At 30.5% G+C, this 20,524-nt stretch overlaps 1 protein-coding gene across 1 annotated transcript; it reads right to left on the bottom strand.

The window, feature by feature from the left end:
- Positions 1 to 4,969: 4,969 nt before the first annotated feature.
- LOC134685136 (dynein axonemal assembly factor 1-like) lies at positions 4,970 to 18,732 on the bottom strand. Its single transcript, XM_063544603.1, has 14 exons — positions 18,651 to 18,732; positions 16,250 to 16,403; positions 15,731 to 15,827; positions 13,865 to 13,956; positions 12,157 to 12,378; positions 11,736 to 11,902; positions 11,204 to 11,278; positions 10,434 to 10,498; positions 9,724 to 9,809; positions 8,689 to 8,904; positions 7,415 to 7,462; positions 6,466 to 6,497; positions 6,071 to 6,133; positions 4,970 to 5,656 (listed from the first exon to the last, which is right to left on the bottom strand). Exons 2-14 carry the CDS (start codon positions 16,380 to 16,382, stop codon positions 5,183 to 5,185), a joined length of 1,770 nt encoding a protein of 589 aa, XP_063400673.1. The 5' UTR covers positions 16,383 to 16,403; positions 18,651 to 18,732; the 3' UTR covers positions 4,970 to 5,182.
- Positions 18,733 to 20,524: the final 1,792 nt, after the last annotated feature.

Raw genomic sequence — 20,524 nt, 5'->3', positions numbered from 1 at the left:
TTTCAAAGTATAATAGGGGCCTTTCCTTGGTACTAAGTGGTCTAAGTAGTTCATTCACTATCAACAGCCTGTTAATACTGAATGTGTGAGTTTGAATCCTGCACATGGCAGGTGCCCTCCACTCTGACCTTAATTGACTAGGATTGTCAGTTCTCTAGCTTCCATATAACAAGATTGCACACACTGAAATGTCTCGCCTTCTTTACTTATCATTGATATTATGTTGATAGTCCTAAGTATAAAGCTTTATTAAAAACTGTCACATAAACTTAACCTTGTTCACTGATTCATTAACATTAACCAAGATAACTAAACAAAGACCAATGAACCATGAAAATGAGGTCAAGGTCAGATAAACCATGCCAAGCAGACATGTACAGCTAACAATGCTTCCATAAAACAAATATAGTTGACCTTATTACTTCTAGTTTGAGAAAAATAGACCAAAACACAAAAACTTAACACTGAGCAATGAACCGTGAAAATGAGGTTGAGGTCAATAAAACCTGCGCGACTGACCTATAGATCATAAAATATTTCCATACACCAAATATAATTGACTTATAGCATACAGTATAAGATAAAAAAAAAAAAAAAACTCAAAAACTTAACTTTGACCATTCAACTATGAAAATGAGGTCAAGGTCAGATGACATCTGCCCGCTAAACATGTACACCTTACAATCATTCCATACAACACATATAGTAGATCTATTGCATAAAGTATGAGGAAAACAGACCAAAAACACTAAAACTTAACTATAACCACTGAACCATGAAAATGAGGTCAAGGTCAGATAACATCTGCCGGTTTGACATGTACACTTTACAGTCCTTCCATACACTGAATATACTAGCCCTATTGCTCATAGTATCTGAGATATGGATTTGACCACCAAAACTTAACCTTGTTCACTGATCCATGAAATGAGGTCGAGGTCAAGTGAAAACTGTCCGAAAGGCATGAGGACCTTGCACATACCAAATATAATTATCCTATTACTATTTATAAGAGAGAATTCAACATAACAAAAAATCTGAACTTTTTTTCAAGTGGACACTGAGCCATTAAAATGAGGTCAAGGACATTTGACATGTGACTGATGGAAACTTCGTAACATGAGGCATCTATATACAAAGTATGAAGCATCCAGGCCTTCCACCTTCTAAAATATAAAGCTTTTAAAAAGTTAGCTAACGCCGCCACCGCCAGATCACTATCCCTATGTCAAGCTTTCTGCAACAAAAGTTGCAGGCTCGACAACAAATGATTATGATATATTGTCCTTTAATTGTTTGACAGTATTGAAAACATTGATGTAACATACTAGTTACAACTATTTGCATACATGCATATAGCTCTGTATTTCAGTTGAGGTATATATGAATTGGTTACTGTGTACTGTAACTTCTAGTCTATAAAGAGGGTAGTCATGTAACCTCTAGTCTATAAAGAGGGTAGTCATGTAACCTCTAGTCTATAAAGAGGGTAGTCATGTAACCTCTAGTCTATAAAGAGGGTAGTCATGTAACCTCTAGTCTATAAAGAGGGTAGTCATGTAACCTCTAGTCTATAAAGAGGGTAGTCATGAGTATAACAGAAATGATAAGGAAAGACAGTCAAAGGTAAGACTTATCATGCACATTGCCTAGCTTCTTGGGCATCAAAATAACTGCATATGGTTTATGTCAAGTTTTCTTGCATACTTTAATATGTAAACTGTATAGAATTTTAGGTTAAAAACATAATGATAAACTGTTATCACAGAGATATGTCTCGCCTTTTTGTAATTTTGGCAATGAATTGTGCCAATTAATGCTAATACAATTGCAAACCAAATATCAATGACCTACCACAAGTGGATCCCCATAAATTGACCTAATCACAAACTAATACATGTAATGTAAGCAAACCAATCAAAGTCAATAGACCATGACTGAGGGGACGGAGCCAAATAATCTCCATAGCAATGAGATGTGACAATGCTAATACATCTGCATACCAATTATCATCGATGTACCACAAGTGGATCTCCATAAACTGACCTAATCACAAAGTAATACATGTAAAGTAAGCAAACCATTCAAAGTCAATAGACCATGACTGAGGGGGCGGAGCCAAAAAATATCCATGGCAATGAGATGTGGCAATGGTAATACATCTGCATACTAATTATCATTGACGTACCACAAGTGGATCTCCATAAACTGACCTAATAACAAACTAATTCATGTAAAGTAAGCAAACCATTCAAAGACAATAGACCATGACTGAGGGGGCGGAGCCAAATAAACTCCATGGCAATGAGATGTGGCAATGGTAATACATCTGCATACCAATTATCATTGACATACCACTAGTGGTTCCCCATAAAACTGAGCTAATCACAAACTTGTACATTGTTGACGGCGTCGCCGACGCTGGAAACAGCATACCTACCGGTATGTCTCGCTTTTTGACTCCGTCAAGGCGAGACAAAAAATGACCAACAAGAAATAGCCCAATAGTTCTGAAAGTGGCTTTAAACACCAATCAATCAAAGTATTTACAGTTGATTTAGACAGATGACAATAATACATTAAGAATAGATAGTGATATGATCTTCTATAATTTTATACATCAACAAACAATCAAAGAAATGAGTTTTTAAATACTTTATTTTTACATATTTAATAAATAAACAAATAATTTTATTTCAATTAAAATTCTTAATAGTCACACATTCAAAACAAACAAGTTATATACTGCTTTAATAAACAAAGAAATAAACAAATCAAATGATTATAATTTCAGAATAAAAGTGAGAAAATGGAAACATAAAAATGATACTGGCTTATTTTTATAAAGCCACAAACTGAAATAAATTCTCACATATTTGAAAAAGATTAGAGATGGGAAATATACAGAAACACGAATTTATGTACAGTTAGATACTTAAATCAAACAGGAAAGCCTGCAATTATGCATCTAATCTAAGTAAACATTACACAAAATAATATTGTCACAAAATATAAAGCTATCTTAGTGAATAAATATACATTTGCATTTCTTACTGTTAAAACTGATGTTTATGGAATGATACTGCACCATTTTTGATCCCTGACTTATTGTAACCGACTGTAGATTCAATCAATGCCATAAAATGAAGGGAACATGAATGAGTCATAACAATAAAATGTATTTTGATTTGTCTCCAATTGGAGTAAATTATTTAAAGCATAATAAATAACCAAATTTAACATACTTTAGTATTAATGCTAAATTAAGGAGAATAGAAGAGAAGGGAGGCATAGGGCATAGGTCTATTAGTATGTATCTATAGAAATCCCTAAAGTTTCATCCCTTTTCCAATTTAAGACCTGTTTGAACAGTTTTCCTAGCCTCTTAAATTGTTTACCGATTATTCCAATATTTGTATCACCCCCTTTTCATCCTTCATTTCTCTTCTTCACTTGAAGCAGATATAGAAACTAAGAAAATTGCTAAAAATTACAAAAAGCCAAGGAATAACTTTCTACCATTTTAAATATATTCCCCCAAAGTTTAAATATATTACATAACATCTTACTGACTAAAAACCAAGGGACGGAATGTTTACTGTAAAAAGATTATAAAATACAAACATATCACACACTATTATGAAATAACTATTGACAACCTACATGATATTGTAAACGGACGGAATTTGATATTTCAACATCAGATTAATGTTTGCATGGGTTTTAATAAGTCTGAATGAAACAATAAATAAATAAAATATATGCTATGATCAATAATGTTTGATATACATGGTAAATGGATAGCTCTTGAAACTTGAATATATTAAATATATCCGACAGTTCGTGCATTTTGATGTAAAGATCTCATTACACGTTATAGTCAATAACATGTTTTGGTTATGAAGATAAATACAAAATTTAACAAAAAATACATAGTATTCAAAATAAATGGAGAAGTATTGAAAGTATTCTGATAAATAATGTAAGGAATGAATAACAATTTACAGTTCTTTGATATTAAATTGACCTTGATTCAAAATTATTTCTTTTCATCAACAAAATTTAAAGTGATTTTATTTATGTTTTAACCCTTTCAACGCTACACAAAAAAATAGAAAAATGGCTGCTGCTGCTGCATTTTTTTTGTGTTGGTTCATTAGAACAGTATATTCTTTTTCAGACTGCTGTATCTTTTTTATTATATGAGATACAGAGAAAGTTATTGCATGAAAAATGCTCAGGAAAGCATGAACTGTAATGTTAGGCAATTATTTTAATGAAATTATTATCAGGTTACCTGCATTGTCAGGTAATTAACAGGTAAAAGGTGTAATTTATTACATTTGTATTGAATTTTGAAAAAAAACTACTTTTAGTTTTCATTTATTTTGTTGTTTTATCTGCCATATAATAAAGAAGACACCAGTTGCTCGATTCCGTAGCGTATTGCACCATACATAATGTTTTATGTAATCGAGGCGCAAATAAATGGCTCCGTCCTAAAAAATTTCAGTCAACCTCCGTTTTCCCCCCTTTTTCTACGTCTCGTAATGATCGATCAAATCATATTTCCCACACGAATTAAATGTAATAAACACATTGAGATAACAAGAAACCTTTTAACTAATACTCGTTGTTAGTTTCGCAATAGAAATGCTGAAATATTTCCATATTTACAGCGTCGTTTCCGATTTCCGCCATTTGCATTTGTCAAAATATTTGTTTTTATTTTCCTTCTATTTTCCTTCTACTGCATGTTTTTACAATAAAAATTGCCGGGATTTCAAGCGCATATGAGACCTTGTATAACCTCGATTCAAACGAGGAAAACTTAGAGAGAACCCAAATGAAAACTGAATGGTTTAAGAGTCCTTATGAAAAATCCTTTGTCATCGCGGCATATGCCGCGAATAGCAGTGGGGAACAGCGTACGTCATCGCGGCATATGCCGTGTGTAGCGTTGAAAGGGTTAATACAATTTCTTTTAATTCATTCGTTTCTATCATCCGCAGCTCATAAAATATTGCCTTGTATGATGAAATAAGTCTTATTGTATATCTTGAGGCAATTTCTTTCATTAATTGATAGGTCCATTCAACCTTACACTTTTTTAAAATTTTGACTGCATAAATATAATTTCTGAACACATTTAATACAAAGAAGGTTATTTTTCCATAAGTTTTCAATCTAATTCTGAGTCATCCCAGTCAGCTAATGGATGATTGTTTGTTTTGGGACGTTTAGACTCAATCACATTACTGGGGTCCATTACACCTGTTTTAATAAAGTTTGTGTCGTCCATTGATTTCATTTCCTGTAACAATTGTGCCGAATGCTCATGTTGGACGGAATCATATGACGGGGTGAAGTCGGGATTGATGTCATTCAAATCTGTTTCTGATGATTCTTCCTCGACGGCGTACTCATTCATTTCATCTATAAGTGATGGTTTATTCTCTTCAATATCTAATGTTAAATCTTCAGTGTTTTGAGATATTTCTTCAATAAGTGGTTTAGATGAAGATGTAATATCCTGTATCAATGGTTTAGAGGAAGATATCAATTCCTGTATGAATGGTTTTGATGACTGGTTCTCTGTTTCATCTTCTGATTCTGATTCACTGTCATCAAGAATTTCAATCCTTGGCTTGAAAGCCTGAAAATTAATCAAAACACTTTTCAGATGAGTTGCAAAGCAATGTTGTTGTTTTTTTGTGCAAATTTTTTGTGAAAGGCAAATGACAAATGCTATTGTTTTTAAGTCTCTCACAAACAGGGAAAAAATATTTGCAACTTTTACATTTTGATATCAAGGGCTATTTATATCTCATTATATCTTATGTTTTCATGCATGCCTGTAGAATGGCTGTACAGTGACCTGTTTATGTGTCCCTTTTCTTTGATTTTTAGTGGATATTAATCTCATTGGCAATCATACCACAAGTTATTTTCATGTATATGAACTACTTATTTCCTTTGTTCATGCTATAAAAGTTTTAAAATCTTATATCAACCAGTCATTAAAGAATTTACGACATCTTACATAGATTCAGTAAACAAAATACTGTACCTTATCCTGGCTTTGTGTAAGGATCTGGTCTGTGACATCTACATCTTCTAAATCTGGTAGATCCTAAAGAAATATACAATTATTTACATTATTTTCAAAATTCTAAACTGTTTTTGACAGAGCAAAAAACCAACATCATCAAGTATTGTGTAACATAATGCACTTCATTTTTCACAATTCACATCCTTAGATATAAGAAATGGAACAGCAACATTATATATTTCATGGTATATTCATGATAAGAATTTAGTTTGGTTACATTTATTTTGTACCAAGTTAACTTTTACTGCTTTAACTCAATTGGATTTTTTTAACTTTTGAAAATTTAATAAAATTGTTTCTCTTGCATAATTCATTTTAAAAAGTAGAAAACTGAATCAATAAAGATAACATACCTCTAATTCATCATCATCTTCATCTTCTTTTCCTGAAATGTACAAAACTTAAGTTGTAATGAATACTATATCAAATACATGTTTAAAATTTATTTAACATTCTGGGGAATTTATTGTTTTGTGGGTAAAATTAATTTGATTCAAGTAAAATAAAATTAGTATATGTTTTAAATACCATTTCTTCAGCTACTATTACAAGCTTTCAGATATATCATTATGATTTTTGAACTTTGATGTGAAACTTCAGTCTACGGAACATTGCAGTTTTAAATTTGTTTTACTTGTATTTGTTGACAGATTGTAATTCACAACAACTGTTAACTATGCACGAAAATCCATGTAGCAGGGATTGATATATAAACTTAAGTTAAATTTTACATCAAGATTTTTCCAATGCTATTTGAAAAATATGTTCCTGATTATTTTGGAAGTGTAAATAAAGCCAAATTAGGTCACCTTAAAATTTGATGTTCCATATAAAGAAGTTTCATAAACATTTGTCTAGATGGTCAGTCAGAAATTAGAATCATGAAATGATTCAATATAACTCTTGAAAACAGTAACCTAGATATCCAGCTTAATTTAGTTTGGCTTTATTACAACTAAGTTTCATCTAATTTCAATCATGATTCACATTTCTAAGTACTGTATATTCAGATGTCCAGTAACATACCATATAGCAGGTTATTTTCGAGGGGTGTAGTTTTCGCGGAAAGAACAAAGTCGCTAAATTAAATTCCACCAATATAAAAGTGTACATGCAATGATGCAAAAGTATTGATAAAAGTTATGAATCTGCCATAATATTTCGTATACCTTATTCAATGAAAATAGTGAAATTTTATATCCGCTAGAATAACCTGCTATATGGTAGTAAGTTCTGTAGACTTTGTATTCCTTTTATCTTTTAGTATCATTGACATTTCATTTAAACTATAGTTAATCTCACCTGTGTCTGTGATAAATATTCTTGTGGAATCTTCCTTTGTTATATTTTCTGAAAACAAAAGAGTTAAAATGGAACATTAGAATGGATTTTCAAAACTAGAATACAAGAAAAATGTGTTACTGATCAGGATTCAATTTCATTTTAAATTATGAAATTAAGATTAGAAATAGGGAATGTGTCAAAGAGACAAAAACCCAACAAAAGAGTAAATAAAAAGCCTTTGCCATATGGCTATGAAAGTCTTATAAACAAAAATTTTATGATCAAGGTCTTACAACATGAACTTTACATTATCACTGATCCATAGATTTATACAGTAATAGTCAGCTAAACCCAGTTATATGGACAGGTATCCCTTACACTGATGCAATATGCCAAACATTTGAAATCTTGCTTAAGAAATACAGAAGAAACAGACCTTATCAGGAAAACTAAATGTTGACTTAATGTTGACCAATAGTGAACTGTGAAAACAGAGGTCAAGTTCAGATGAACCCAATCAAAAGGACAATAATATCTTACAATCATTCAATATACTCCAAATACAGGGGGTACAATCAAAATCACGTGATGGATATACACACACCGGAAGTAACAGTCAAGCAGACCGCTTGAAAGGTAAGTAGTCGTCTTTACTTGTTTATATTAATTAAATTTAATAAATAAGGTAGTGCACCGAATGTCGGATACTATCTAGTTTTGAAATACACAATTATCCTTGCTGGAAGCGTGCAGTTAATGCTAACACTTCGACACAGTTCCAAAATTTCAACAGATAACTGTGTCGAAGTGTTTGCAATAACTGCACACTTTCTAGCAAAAACAATTGTGTATTTTAAAACTACATACTATCCGACATTCGGTGTGCCAACTTATTAATCACAATTTAATTGATATAAACAAGAAAATGCAACTACTAACCTTTCAAGTGGCGAATTCGACTGTAACTTCCGGTGTGTGCATATCCATCATGTGATTTTGATTGTACCCCTTGAAATAGATTTCATCAATTGATACTAGTGAATGAAATACAGACCTAATCATAAAACTTAATGCCAATCAATGAACCATGAAATGAGGTCAAGGTCAGTTTATATCCCTGTCTGATGTACACATAGATCTTGTCAAATTATTTATAATGACTTATTTTTTTTTTATATACATGTAATTGAAAAAAATATAGTCAAATAAAAAACTCATACTAAAAGCGGTCACTGAACCATGAAGATGAGGTCAAGTTTGAAAGAACACACAATGTTTAAAATGAAACTAACTTCTAGTAGAAAATATTCCCTCCTCTTCCTCAGCCTGCTTCCCTGTTATGACTGTCATTTCTTCTTCTGTCTGTTCACTGTCTATATCTGATTTGAGCTTGTAAGATCCAGTTAACCAATCAACGCTCTCTAAATCAACTTCTCCCTCTTCTCCTCTCTCAACCATTTCTCTCTCTATTTTCTGCTTTATATTTGCTTTCCTTATTTTGGTCAAGGCTGTAAGGTTTTTAAAGATAATAATTTATGCTAGCATAAGAATTTTAATAGGAATAAAATTTAAAAAATAACAGAAATGCCATTGATCGTATTGACAAAGTTGAATTAAAATTATATTTTTATTCAATAGTTATATCATAGGCATTAAAATAGTATAAATCCAACCTTTTGGGCTTCAAAATGTATGTTGCTAGTTCTAGATACAGATTAATTTCCCATAAACAACTTTTAACCATTTTTTGTTTTTTTTCATGATGTAAACATTTTGTTCTAGTAAGATACTTTCCAATTTGTTTCTGTCTTGTTATCTCTTTTATGCCATGCCTGTCTATCATAATAATCAATTTATCAGTTTTACTTTTCTTGCCCTTAAATGTTTTGAAGCAGTTTCTCATTACAATAATGATTTATCTCCCTTTGAAGTATTTCTGTGCCAGTGAATTCCTTTTAAATCATTTTTCTAATGAATGAAACATAGATAAATTATTTTTTTAATAGACCAAAATATACTTTCTGGTTAATTTCTACCCTGTAAAATATTGTTGATGCAATGCAATCAACAATCAACTTGACTTTTTTTTTTGCTATTTAAGTCTCTCATAAAGATGATTTATCTCCCTTTATAGCATTTGGGTGGTAGCAATTCAATAAACTGATGACAGAATCATAGATAAAAAGTAAAACATATCTTGTGAATTTCTAAACATGTAAATTAGTTCAAAAGTAACCACTTTCTTATGCAGAATTTTTAGAGAGGCATTTCAATATATTTTGATGGTTTTATTCCTTTTATGGTATTTTGTATTATTGTTTTCTTACCTTCCACACTGTCAGTGATCTTTTGTCTTTCTTTATTTATCCACTTTTCTCTTTCTTCCTTTTCTGCTTCAACACCACCTTCTGCCCTGAAGATAAAATGTCCCCATTTGTTTACAAAAGTTTCTTAATAGTTCTATAGTATAAAAAAGAAGATGTGGTATTATTGCCAATGAGACAACTATCCACAAAAGATCAAAATGACACAAACACAAACAATTATAGGTAACCCTACCACTTCAACAATGAGCAAAGCCCATACCGCATAGTAGCTATAAAAGGCATGTTTGAAGCATATATTTAAGACCTGATTTGTATCTAAATGTAGCAGTAATTTAAAATAAGCATTTGATGGGTAACCTTTGAAATATTATGAAACTAATTGTATACAGTAATGAATATTACTAAAATATGCTATGAAATTAATGCAGCTTTTGAAATGCTTCTTTTATAATGATAATAACTTGGCATTGCAAACTATTTTGTTTTAATCATAGATTCTGCATTTCACAGCAACAAACTATTTCATGAAATATGAAGAAGTCTGAAAACTTTATTTTTTTATATTTACAAAATATATTGCATAAAATAGAATATGTCATCAAAAGAATATTATAAAATCACAAACTGTCCATTCTTAAATATTTACAAAATATGTTTAATTAAATAGCAAAATGCCATTGAAAGAAAATCTGTATTGCAATGTATCTTACCATGCTTCAGCACATGCTCTATCTTTAGGGAATACTGGCCTGTCATCAAGATAGTTCAAATGTTTCTGTAATATTGAAAACATTCATTATTGCAAATACATGTATATGTTAGAATAAAGTTACAATGATTCTATTATCTATATCATTGTTCAAGATACAAATTCTGTTAGTTTTTCTTCCCAAAATTGATAGTTTTTTGTTATAAATGCTATCTTTAAATGAAGAAAGAAGGATTGTAAAGAGTCCAAGTATATGTCCTTCATATGTATACCTTTTTAAATCACCTTGTACAAGGAACACTCAAGAAACAAAAAACCTTAAAACCCTGACATATGATATTTTTAAATATTCAAATTCCATATTATGGCTGGTTCAAAAGACAGTTCATGTGTTTTCTGACTACTTTGGGGATATGGGTTTTGCTCTTCAAACAATTATGAAGTATTAAAAATAAATGATATTTTTTTCAATTAATAACAATAACTTCTTTCAATTCATTCATAAAACTTCATAACAAAGTGTTTGTGGAAAACCCTTATTCTTTGGAAAATGCCCAACATTAACTAATAAAATGGCAGAGTGAATACAAGTAACAACACTCCATTTTGCCAAATAACAGGAAAAAGTCTTGAACCCCAAACACAGAATTGATAGACTGAGGTAAAAAGTCTTAGTAAAAATCAACTGACCATCATCCTAACTCCTTATAGTCACACATGTAACTTGCTATGTGTATAAATACACCATGGTATGTCTAGTTAGGTACTTACACATTTAACTATGAAATTCTTCCTGTAATTCTTTATATTCCTAATAACAGTATTGCCCATTAAATTTAATACTTTCTGAAAAATAGAAATCAGTTTAATTATTACCAGTAGAATAAAAGTGGTGAGATATAACAGTTAAAACCTTGGAGCAAAATTAAAACTTGAATTTGATGTTTTTCTATTTTGTATTAACGTGAAAATTGGACATATTTGTGCTATAAAATAAAAGTAATCATTTTTATTATAAAATTTGTGTCTACACCATCAAGTATTTGTTTCTTCAATTAAATCTAGCAAAGTGAATTAAGATCTTCATACACATTGCTAATAAATTTGCTATATTGCAAGTATACACATACATGTCAATGATAGTCTGTAAATTATTTTAAAACTTTTGTTCAGTTATAAAAAAAAATCATAGGAAACCTTTTGAAGTTTTACCTACAAGAGGATTACAAAATTCCTGGTAGTCCTAACCCTTTTCAGCAGGGTTATCATAGATATTTACATATGTATCATACATGTATCTTACCAGATTTTTCATAGCAGCAAAAACTTCTAGAACTTTAGGATCATCTATTTTGTTATGTGACAGATCTACTACACTCAGTGAATCACATTCTGCTAAGTGTTCAATATCCTCAACATCCTCAATTCTGTTGTGTGAGATATACAGAGAATTTATCTTGGGTAAACATGCTGAAAAAGGTCAATTATAATTATAGTTATCGAACAAAATATATTTCAGTATTATTCTTAGTAACTGAGAAACTTAACTTTGATGATTAAACTATGATATGAGGTTGAGATCAAATACCAGGCCACTGTTAGACAGTCATGTATACCTTACAATGATTTGACACATCGTTCAAAGTTACTGAGATATTGACTTTCACAAAATTCTTGATGCAGACATTTAAATTTTTATTTCCAACCATATTTCAAAATCTTACATATATTTTCAATTTTCTTGACTCTATTGTTGCTGAGTTGCAGTGTATCTAACCAAACAAGAGGCTCCAGATTCTCTATATCTGAGATTAAGTTTTGTTGAAGATACAGACATCTCAATTCTTTCTGATTTTCTAAGTTTTCTATTTTCCTCAATCCATTACATTCCAACCATAAACATCTCAATCCTGTGTACTCTTCTAATGATTCAATCTTGAAAATACCTTCAATAATAAACCATGGATAAAAACAAATAATAATACAACTCTATAAACAAAATTAGTGACAAGCTTGAGGTATACTGGAACCATTTGATTTTAGTGGTAATAAGCTCCAGGAATAATAGAATGCTATCTGTAAACTTGTCTGTATTGTTGAAACTCAAGGAATGCAAGAACACTTACTTTAGTGGTGAGTGGATAAATTTCTGTAATATTGACAAGCTAATAAAATACTTGTATTCTTTCTGTAACAGTGAAAGCTTTATAAAATGCTGATCACTTTAACTTAAACTCTTAAAAATTCTGTAATTGATCTGGATTTACTAATCCTTTCTGTATTAAAGTCTTTATTGTATAGGAAAAGTGTTAAAAGAATTTTGTTAACACTTTTTTGTATCTATAATATGATAAGCCTCAGGTATACTTGAACTAGGTTGGACAAACTGATGGTCAAACAAACAGACCAGTGGGTAATTAATACACCCCTCCCTAGTTTTGTTTGTCGCAGCATAAATAAAATGCATCACTGAGCACAGTCTGATACGTAAGCGGAGGTTGAACGGTGAACAGTTATGGCAAATTTGAACACAATATTCAAGCTTGATTCTGTCTGAATTTGGACTGTGATCAAAATGTAGGTTTCTAACACAAAAAAATTGTCAAGATCTTACAAATATATTGCACAATACTGTGCAATTGAAGATTCTTCTTGAATATTTAAAACAATTTAAAATTTGAAGAAAAAAAAAGATCCGGTTAAAAAATTGGAAACCCCTAAACTTTTTGAATCTCCCCTTGGAGCAATACCCAACACTCAATCCCAGCCTTTTTTTATAGTAAGATTTCAGAGAGATGCATATTCTTAAACACAAGTTATTGTCTGGAAATTAAAAAAATGCTTGTTTTTGGCCCCCAACTGGCAAGAATTGGGCAATTTCCCCCAAACTCAATCTTCCTTTTGTGATATGGAACCTTGTGGTACAATGTAAGAGAGATCCATACACTTACACACAAATTATTTCCAGAAACAACAAAAATGCTAGTTTTTTGCCCCTTTATGGCCCTTAATACCTAAACTATTGGTACCATGATAACCCCCACAATGAATTCAAACCTTCTGCTTGTGGTATTAAACATTGTGGTACAATTTCAGAGCAATTGAAATACTTATACACAAGTTTATATCCTGAAAGTAGAAAAATGTTTGTTTTGGGACCCTTTTGGGACTCTAATTAGGCACCATCATTTCCAAAATCAATCCCAACCTTCTTTTTGTGGTACATGTATTGAACTTTCTTATTAAATTTCAAAGAGATCCATTCACTTTAACTATTTGTAAGTTATTGTCCAGACATTAAATTTGTCTTTGGATGATGACATAGACAACGTCATACGATCCCAAATTTTTGTTTGTGGTCGTATAAATAGATGGGGCATAAAAACATCATTGTTTAAACTGAGCAGTCCTCTGAATGAAAAAAATGCTTACCTTTATAATGTAGATAGAGAACATCATTTAGATGTGGGGTACGATAAAGCTTCATATCTTTACAGTGCTGTTTTAGAAAGGCTTTTGTCAACCTGTAATAAAAACAAAATAGATTAATTAAGGTAGGAGTTTCAGTAAGGATTATAAGCACGATTAAACATTTAAAATATCTCAATAAAATGCCAATGCAATATATGAAATATGTTAGCAGGACACATACATGTTATTTAAAAATACTGGTACACTTAAAAAGATTAATCTTTCAAGTACAGTTACACAAGAACAAAACTCATCCAGGCATTTAAACTGCTTACTATGATCAAAGAACTATCAGTGAAAATGGTAAACTAAAATTTTTAACAGCCCAAAAAACTGTCACCTTATATTTAGAGCATATGATACAGCTTTGAGCCTGTGTTTAAATTTTGCTGACAATTTGCATATAGGCTATTTTTTGCCTGATTAAATCAAATATGTAATAAAAAATATACCTTCATGTGCTAATTTTTGTGTAAAATGAGGTCCAAATTTTGCAATTTACTCCAAATTCTGATTTGTGGACCTATTTTTCCTTTTGACAGAAATACAGAACTTTTTTGTTTTAAAATATCAACAAAAACTGTTTTTGTTTAAATATTTGTTCATTCTGTTTTATATAAATGTCCTTTAAATTTGTGCAATGTGTTATTCAAAATAACTCATATTTATCAAATGTTCACAAATGTAGAAATAAAACATCACTTTTTGCTGTATATTTATCAAATTGAAAAAAATAGTACTATTTACGTTTTCATGAAATTTAACACACATAATCTTCTTACATAATCAAACCAAATGGGTTTTTAGAAAAGAGGGGTCCATGAACATGTTTCAAGTTAGATAAATTTGAATGATAAGTCATAGTTTGACCCTGCGAAAATAACAAATTTATGTTAGCAACGTCATTACCTCCCCTGTAACTGTATTGTATGCCCTTAATGCATATTTGACAAAAATAAATCCTATAGGTCTGGACTAGGAAAGATAAAAATAATAGAAGAAAAAAATATATTATTATGCACAGGGTGTAGTTATCAGACTAATAGTATACATAAAATGTAAATTAAGGATAAATACAGAAAGATTGGTACATTGTTTGTAATTTCTTCTAGAGCTGCAATGAAAGTTCTGTGATTCATGCTACAATCCTAATTAATACATGTATATGAATTATTGAGAATTAAACTTCAGTAAGTGTGTTATATGAAACCGCTAAAAAGTAGTTTCTAATATTCGGAATCTATTTGGGCCATAATTGACTGATAATTTTTCAATGTTTTTATCATATGCAATACATACAAGTCTAAATTAAAACAATATTCATACCTTGATTGCATTGGATAAATAACAGAATTTTTATATTTGTGCATGCAAAACAAATATCATGGTAGAGTGGTCTAAATAGACCACAAACAACATTTTCTAAAAAACCAAACAAGTAAGAATTATATTTTAACAAAATTCAGTTGACTAGCAGGTCGAACAACTGATGTTCTTAAACCCTGCTCAGTGCTGAATGCCATTGATGATTGTCAAAAAAAAAACGAATCACAAGATGTAATAAAATGAGTCTTCATAATTAATTAATTGCTTAACAGAAAACAATAAACTTGCAAAATAGATGGTATACCGCAAACATGAGGTGCAAAAATTTATACACCATATTTGGATTTCCACAATTAATGTCTTTTCAGTGATGTTAAGAATCAAATGGTATTTGGAAGACCATATAATTTACATATATATATATATATATGCTATAAATGTGTAATGTGTTATACAGTTTGTATAATTGGACATCCATTATTCCACTATTTGAATATTTACCTTGGCCAGTTATCTTTATCTTTCTTCTCTATCTCATTCTGTTTGCCATTTTTGTTGGGTTCTGTTTTATCTCCAGATCCATCAGACTTCAAATTTTCTGCAAAAAACAGAAAAAAATAGGTACCTAACACAACAGGGAGATAACTCTGTAAAATGAGCATTTAAATCATGTTGTATTGTTAAGGAAATATCAAGCTCCTCAATGATCAAAATGAGTGTTTTTCACTTTGATAAATATCAAATGAAATTTTCTTTTTTTTATATTTTTGTCCAATGGTCGAAGTGAATATTTTGTCAAAACTTTATGAAAATAAAAGAGCCAAATTAATTTTATTCAAGGTGTTTGGTACCACATTAAATGGTACCGAACATGAAATTTGATATAATGATATAGATAATGAATATACATGTACAATAAAAATATTCTTTGTAAAAAATACAAAACTGTACAAATTCCCAAAATGAATTTTCAGAAAAAATAAGTAAATCAGGAAAATCTTCCAAGATTATAATACTCACCTTTGGTATTGTTAACATTGTTTACATTGATGTTGTTTTCTTTATCCTCCATGACCTCTATTTTGACCTTTACTGCCTTTTCTTTCTGAGGGATTTCAACATTGTCCTCAAATATTTCTTCTATCAAAGGCATTGTATGTGTTTTTCTCTTTTTCTGAAATGATATTGGATTTAAAATATAGTCAGAATGAGTATTATTCCTTCCTAAGTCTTCGCTATCTGTGAATTTTCTTGTGTTACAAAATTTTATGAATACACAAAAATGAAAGCATGTAAATGAATTAATGCCAATTTAAATTTTTGTGTGGGAAAATGCTAGGTTTTATTAGAGACAAATAATACCAGAGATTGGAAACTCTATTCAAAGGCCATATATATATAATCTATTTAAATATCATACAGCTTTCTCATTACTTTTCAGATTACTATTTCACATAGACATATTCCTTCTCTTTTATTATATTCTCCTTTTCAGAATATTTCCAGATAGGGTTTACAGGTTTGAAAATGAAACTCAAAGTAGCATTGACCATGTTGACATCAGAAATTGAAAATTAATGAAGTCCTAAAAAGTGGGATGGTTTTAATTTATGTATGGCTGATACATCTTTTTTGTTTGTTTTTGATAGTAAAAATATGTTATCAAACATGAATGCCTAAATTACTTCTTGAAAGCCTAGGGTATTGAAGGTGTTTTTTAAATACTTTTAAGTGGTTTACGAAAATAACATTTTGATGTGTATGTTACCATACTGCATAGCCATTAAAATTGTTAGCCTAGTCATGTGATTCACATGATGTGACATTTATACAATATTTTGAATTTCTTATTTTATATGTCTCTGGTTTTATCTATTTCATACATAGTAGTATATTGCTGATAACAGATGTCTCCCATGGGGAAAGTTAAAAATCTAACAAAACTTTAGAATTCAAATTTTTACAATATGATGTTTTTTGGCTTTATTCATGATCACAGTTGAGTAATCAAAACCAGGGGCCCAAATCCTGTAGTTCATGTCTAAATCATGAAAGTTGGCAGGTGCAAATAACCCTTGTTGAAAAAAACTAAGATTAGAATGTACAGAAAATTGAAACATTACAAATTACATTTTTTTTAATTCTTACGGTATTTTATAACTTGTATGTATTAATTTATCTTGCTACATTTTATTTTATTCCTTTACATGTACACAACTACACATTGAAGTAAAGTTGAAACAGTGTTATTTTTTTTATACATCTATACCTATTTTCAAAAATGTTTATCATTATCGGGTTACACTAATGTCCTGACAATGTCCTGACAGAAATAAGTTTTCTAACTCTTAAATTTTATTTTTATTTTTTTTTAAAATTTTATTTATTAAATATAAGTTCTCATCTTGCTTGATTCCAAATTTCAAGTAAATCCTTCCAATAATAAAAAAGTATTAAGCATTTTCATTTCTGTCAGGACATTGTCAGGACTAGTCCGAGATAACTCTGACGTCCAACGGCTGTTATGCCAGACAAGCTGGGGCCGTGGGAGGTCAGAGCTTGTCCCGTATCAAAAAGTGGATATTTGCCCACCCAAAATGGATGCGCTACTTCATCGCTTCTGGAGCAAATAACCATGATGTAACACCTCGTTCATTTAGGATGCAAGTTACCTAAATGTCTTTTATATATATTTTTTCTTTCTATCTGGGACGCCTTCCGTGGAAATAGCCTTGTTGACAACAGAAGGTGTCCCAGAAAAAAATGAAAATAGCCTTGCCAGACGTCATAATTATTTGGACTACTCATGAACTAGAAAATGATATAACATAAAGATACTGAAACAGTGATAAACACAAAGCCAAAGGAAAAGAAAATATATGAAACATAGGCCGAGTTTGTAGATAAATCATACATGTAATATCATGTATTACCAATTTTTCACAAATAATTGTGGGTCAAGTTAATTACAGTACAATTTTTTTTAATTTAGTTATTCAGCAGCGAATTATATCAGTAGCAGAGTAGAAAATTTGGGTAGTTTTTAAGTATTTCTAACACCAATACAAGGACTTATATAGACGTCCCTGACCAATATCAGACATACGGTTTTAAATGTTTAAAAACTAAAATAAAATAAAAATACGTATAAATTTAAATGTTGGAACTTGCAATTTGTGTTGTTAAAAATAACATGACATTATAATATGATACGAATTCTTTATATCAACTGACAACTTCTCTGATATTCTTCATTCATTCTAGAACAATCCACAATATTCTATGATACCGGCTTCGACAATGCTTTTTTTAAAAGATCTTTAAATAAAAACCAAACAAATTTATAGATTTCGAAGTTAAACCCGTATTCCGTAATAATTATCTTTTAAGGAGTTAACCCTTTTACAACATTGCTACTTACAAGAATCTTTTAGATTTTGGAGCTCTGTCAGAACTTGAAAATCACGCGTCGATGTAAACAATAATGGCGGCGTAGTAACAACAGCAAAGGGAGATAATTTTGAGGGCACCTGCTGGTTTAGCTTATTACCAGAAAATGATTAAATAGTACATATTCCAACAAGGGAATGTAATAACTTTTATTGTTAATTTAAAAAAAAAAACATTCGCTTAAATGTTAGAGAAACCAATATGCACCTTGTTTGCAGAGATGTAGTGGTAAATTTTAAAAAGGTATCAGACGCATTCAGATCTCAGAAATCACATAAAATTTATAGTCAAAATGTCTGAGGCATGTCCAAGACACGACGAAGTTACGATATCGACGATATCAACGATATCAATATTAACTTTAACTGTATACACCCCAATCATCTACTTCATCAGTTGTCCTGGTTTAATGTATGAGTGGATATCGACGATATCGATGTTCAGGTACCTACTATAAATCCCTATTTACCTATTTTATGAATAATAGTAAACTGTCCTCATTGGTTCATCTGTAGGTGTTGATATGAACGATATCGACGATGTAGACTCGATATCGACATTCCAATTTCTCTAGTCATTGGTTACTCTGAATCTTGTCGATATCTACGATAACGACGACATCGAATCGACATTTCAATTTTTCATCGTAATCACACGTTGAAGCATTTCAAAATAAGTTCTGTACTTCAAAATTTCAAAAATTGGTCGAATTACTCCTTTGTTTATCATCAGTGTTGTCGATGTCGTCCATATCGAATCGATATCAACATCTAAATTTCCCTTGTTATGTGTAGCATTCATTCTTTACTTTGTATAAACTAGAGTCGATATCGTCGATATCGACATTTAAAATTTCCCTTGTTATGCGTTGTTTTGATGCATAATTTTTATTCATTTCAAACAAGTTTCAATTTCAACAATATTTATTCCAAAAAACATTCTTATACTTGATGTTTGTCAGGTTAATGGGTCTTCTCTGTTGTAATCGAGCGATTTCTGTTACTATTAAAAGAACTCGTCATTGATACTGGACTCAAATTTTAAACTTATGCAGACGCGCGTTTCTTCTTCAAAAGAATCATCAGTGACACTCGAACTCAACAAATGTTTAAAAGGCCAAATAAAGTATGAAGTTGAAGAGCATTGAGGACCAAACATTCCTAAAAGTTTTGCCAAATACAGCTAAGGTAATCTATTTCCGAGGTAGAAAAGCCTTAGTATTTCAAAAACTTGTTTGTTAACAGTTGATTTATTATTATGAACATCTAAATGATAACTCAAGTCAACACGGAAGTGATGACTACTGGGAACTGTCCTTTACCTTTTTCAATAAACACTGTAAGAGAAAGTAGTACTTCTAAAATTTCTTTTATAAATCATTTTTTCATAATGTATTAAATAGATATAGGATGATGTGGTGTGAAAGCCAATAATCTATTTAGTGACAAATATTTACATTTTCTTGAATTCAATCAAATAGTTTCAACTTGTGTCTAGTATTCATATTTTGAACAAATATAGTCTTTATAAAAGCGAATATTACCCTGCCTCTGATATATTGACATCTGGTAAGTCTGGGTTTCTCATGGATGTTTAAATCAAACACCGATATCGATTCGATATCGTGTCGACATAACTGATATCGACGATATCGACATCTGGGTACATCTTGGACATTAGAGGATTTACAAAGTTATTCACTTCCCAAGTAAGCATATCAAAAACGGTTTACGAAAATAAATTAAGAATTATCTGTATACTATATTTCTATAGAATTGAATTATTACGCTGAAACATGATACATAGAAACACCAAATGTAATATATTGAGAGTCAAATGTCTGCT

The sequence above is a fragment of the Mytilus trossulus genome, chromosome 9 (genome assembly GCF_036588685.1).
Source record: "Mytilus trossulus isolate FHL-02 chromosome 9, PNRI_Mtr1.1.1.hap1, whole genome shotgun sequence".
In the NCBI taxonomy this organism is placed as follows: domain Eukaryota; kingdom Metazoa; phylum Mollusca; class Bivalvia; order Mytilida; family Mytilidae; genus Mytilus; species Mytilus trossulus.
This window is presented reverse-complemented; position numbering and strand designations above follow the sequence as displayed.

Coding starts and splice junctions, on each gene's coding strand:
- LOC134685136 (XM_063544603.1), bottom strand. CDS start 16,382: ATGCCTTTGATAGAAGAAATATTTGAGGACAATGTTGAAATCCCTCAG. Junction 15,828..16,249: donor CAATGTTAACAATACCAAAG/GTGAGTATTATA, acceptor TGTTTTTTGCAG/AAAATTTGAAGTCTGATGGA. Junction 11,279..11,735: donor TTGCTGCTATGAAAAATCTG/GTAAGATACATG, acceptor TCTATTTTTCAG/AAAGTATTAAATTTAATGGG.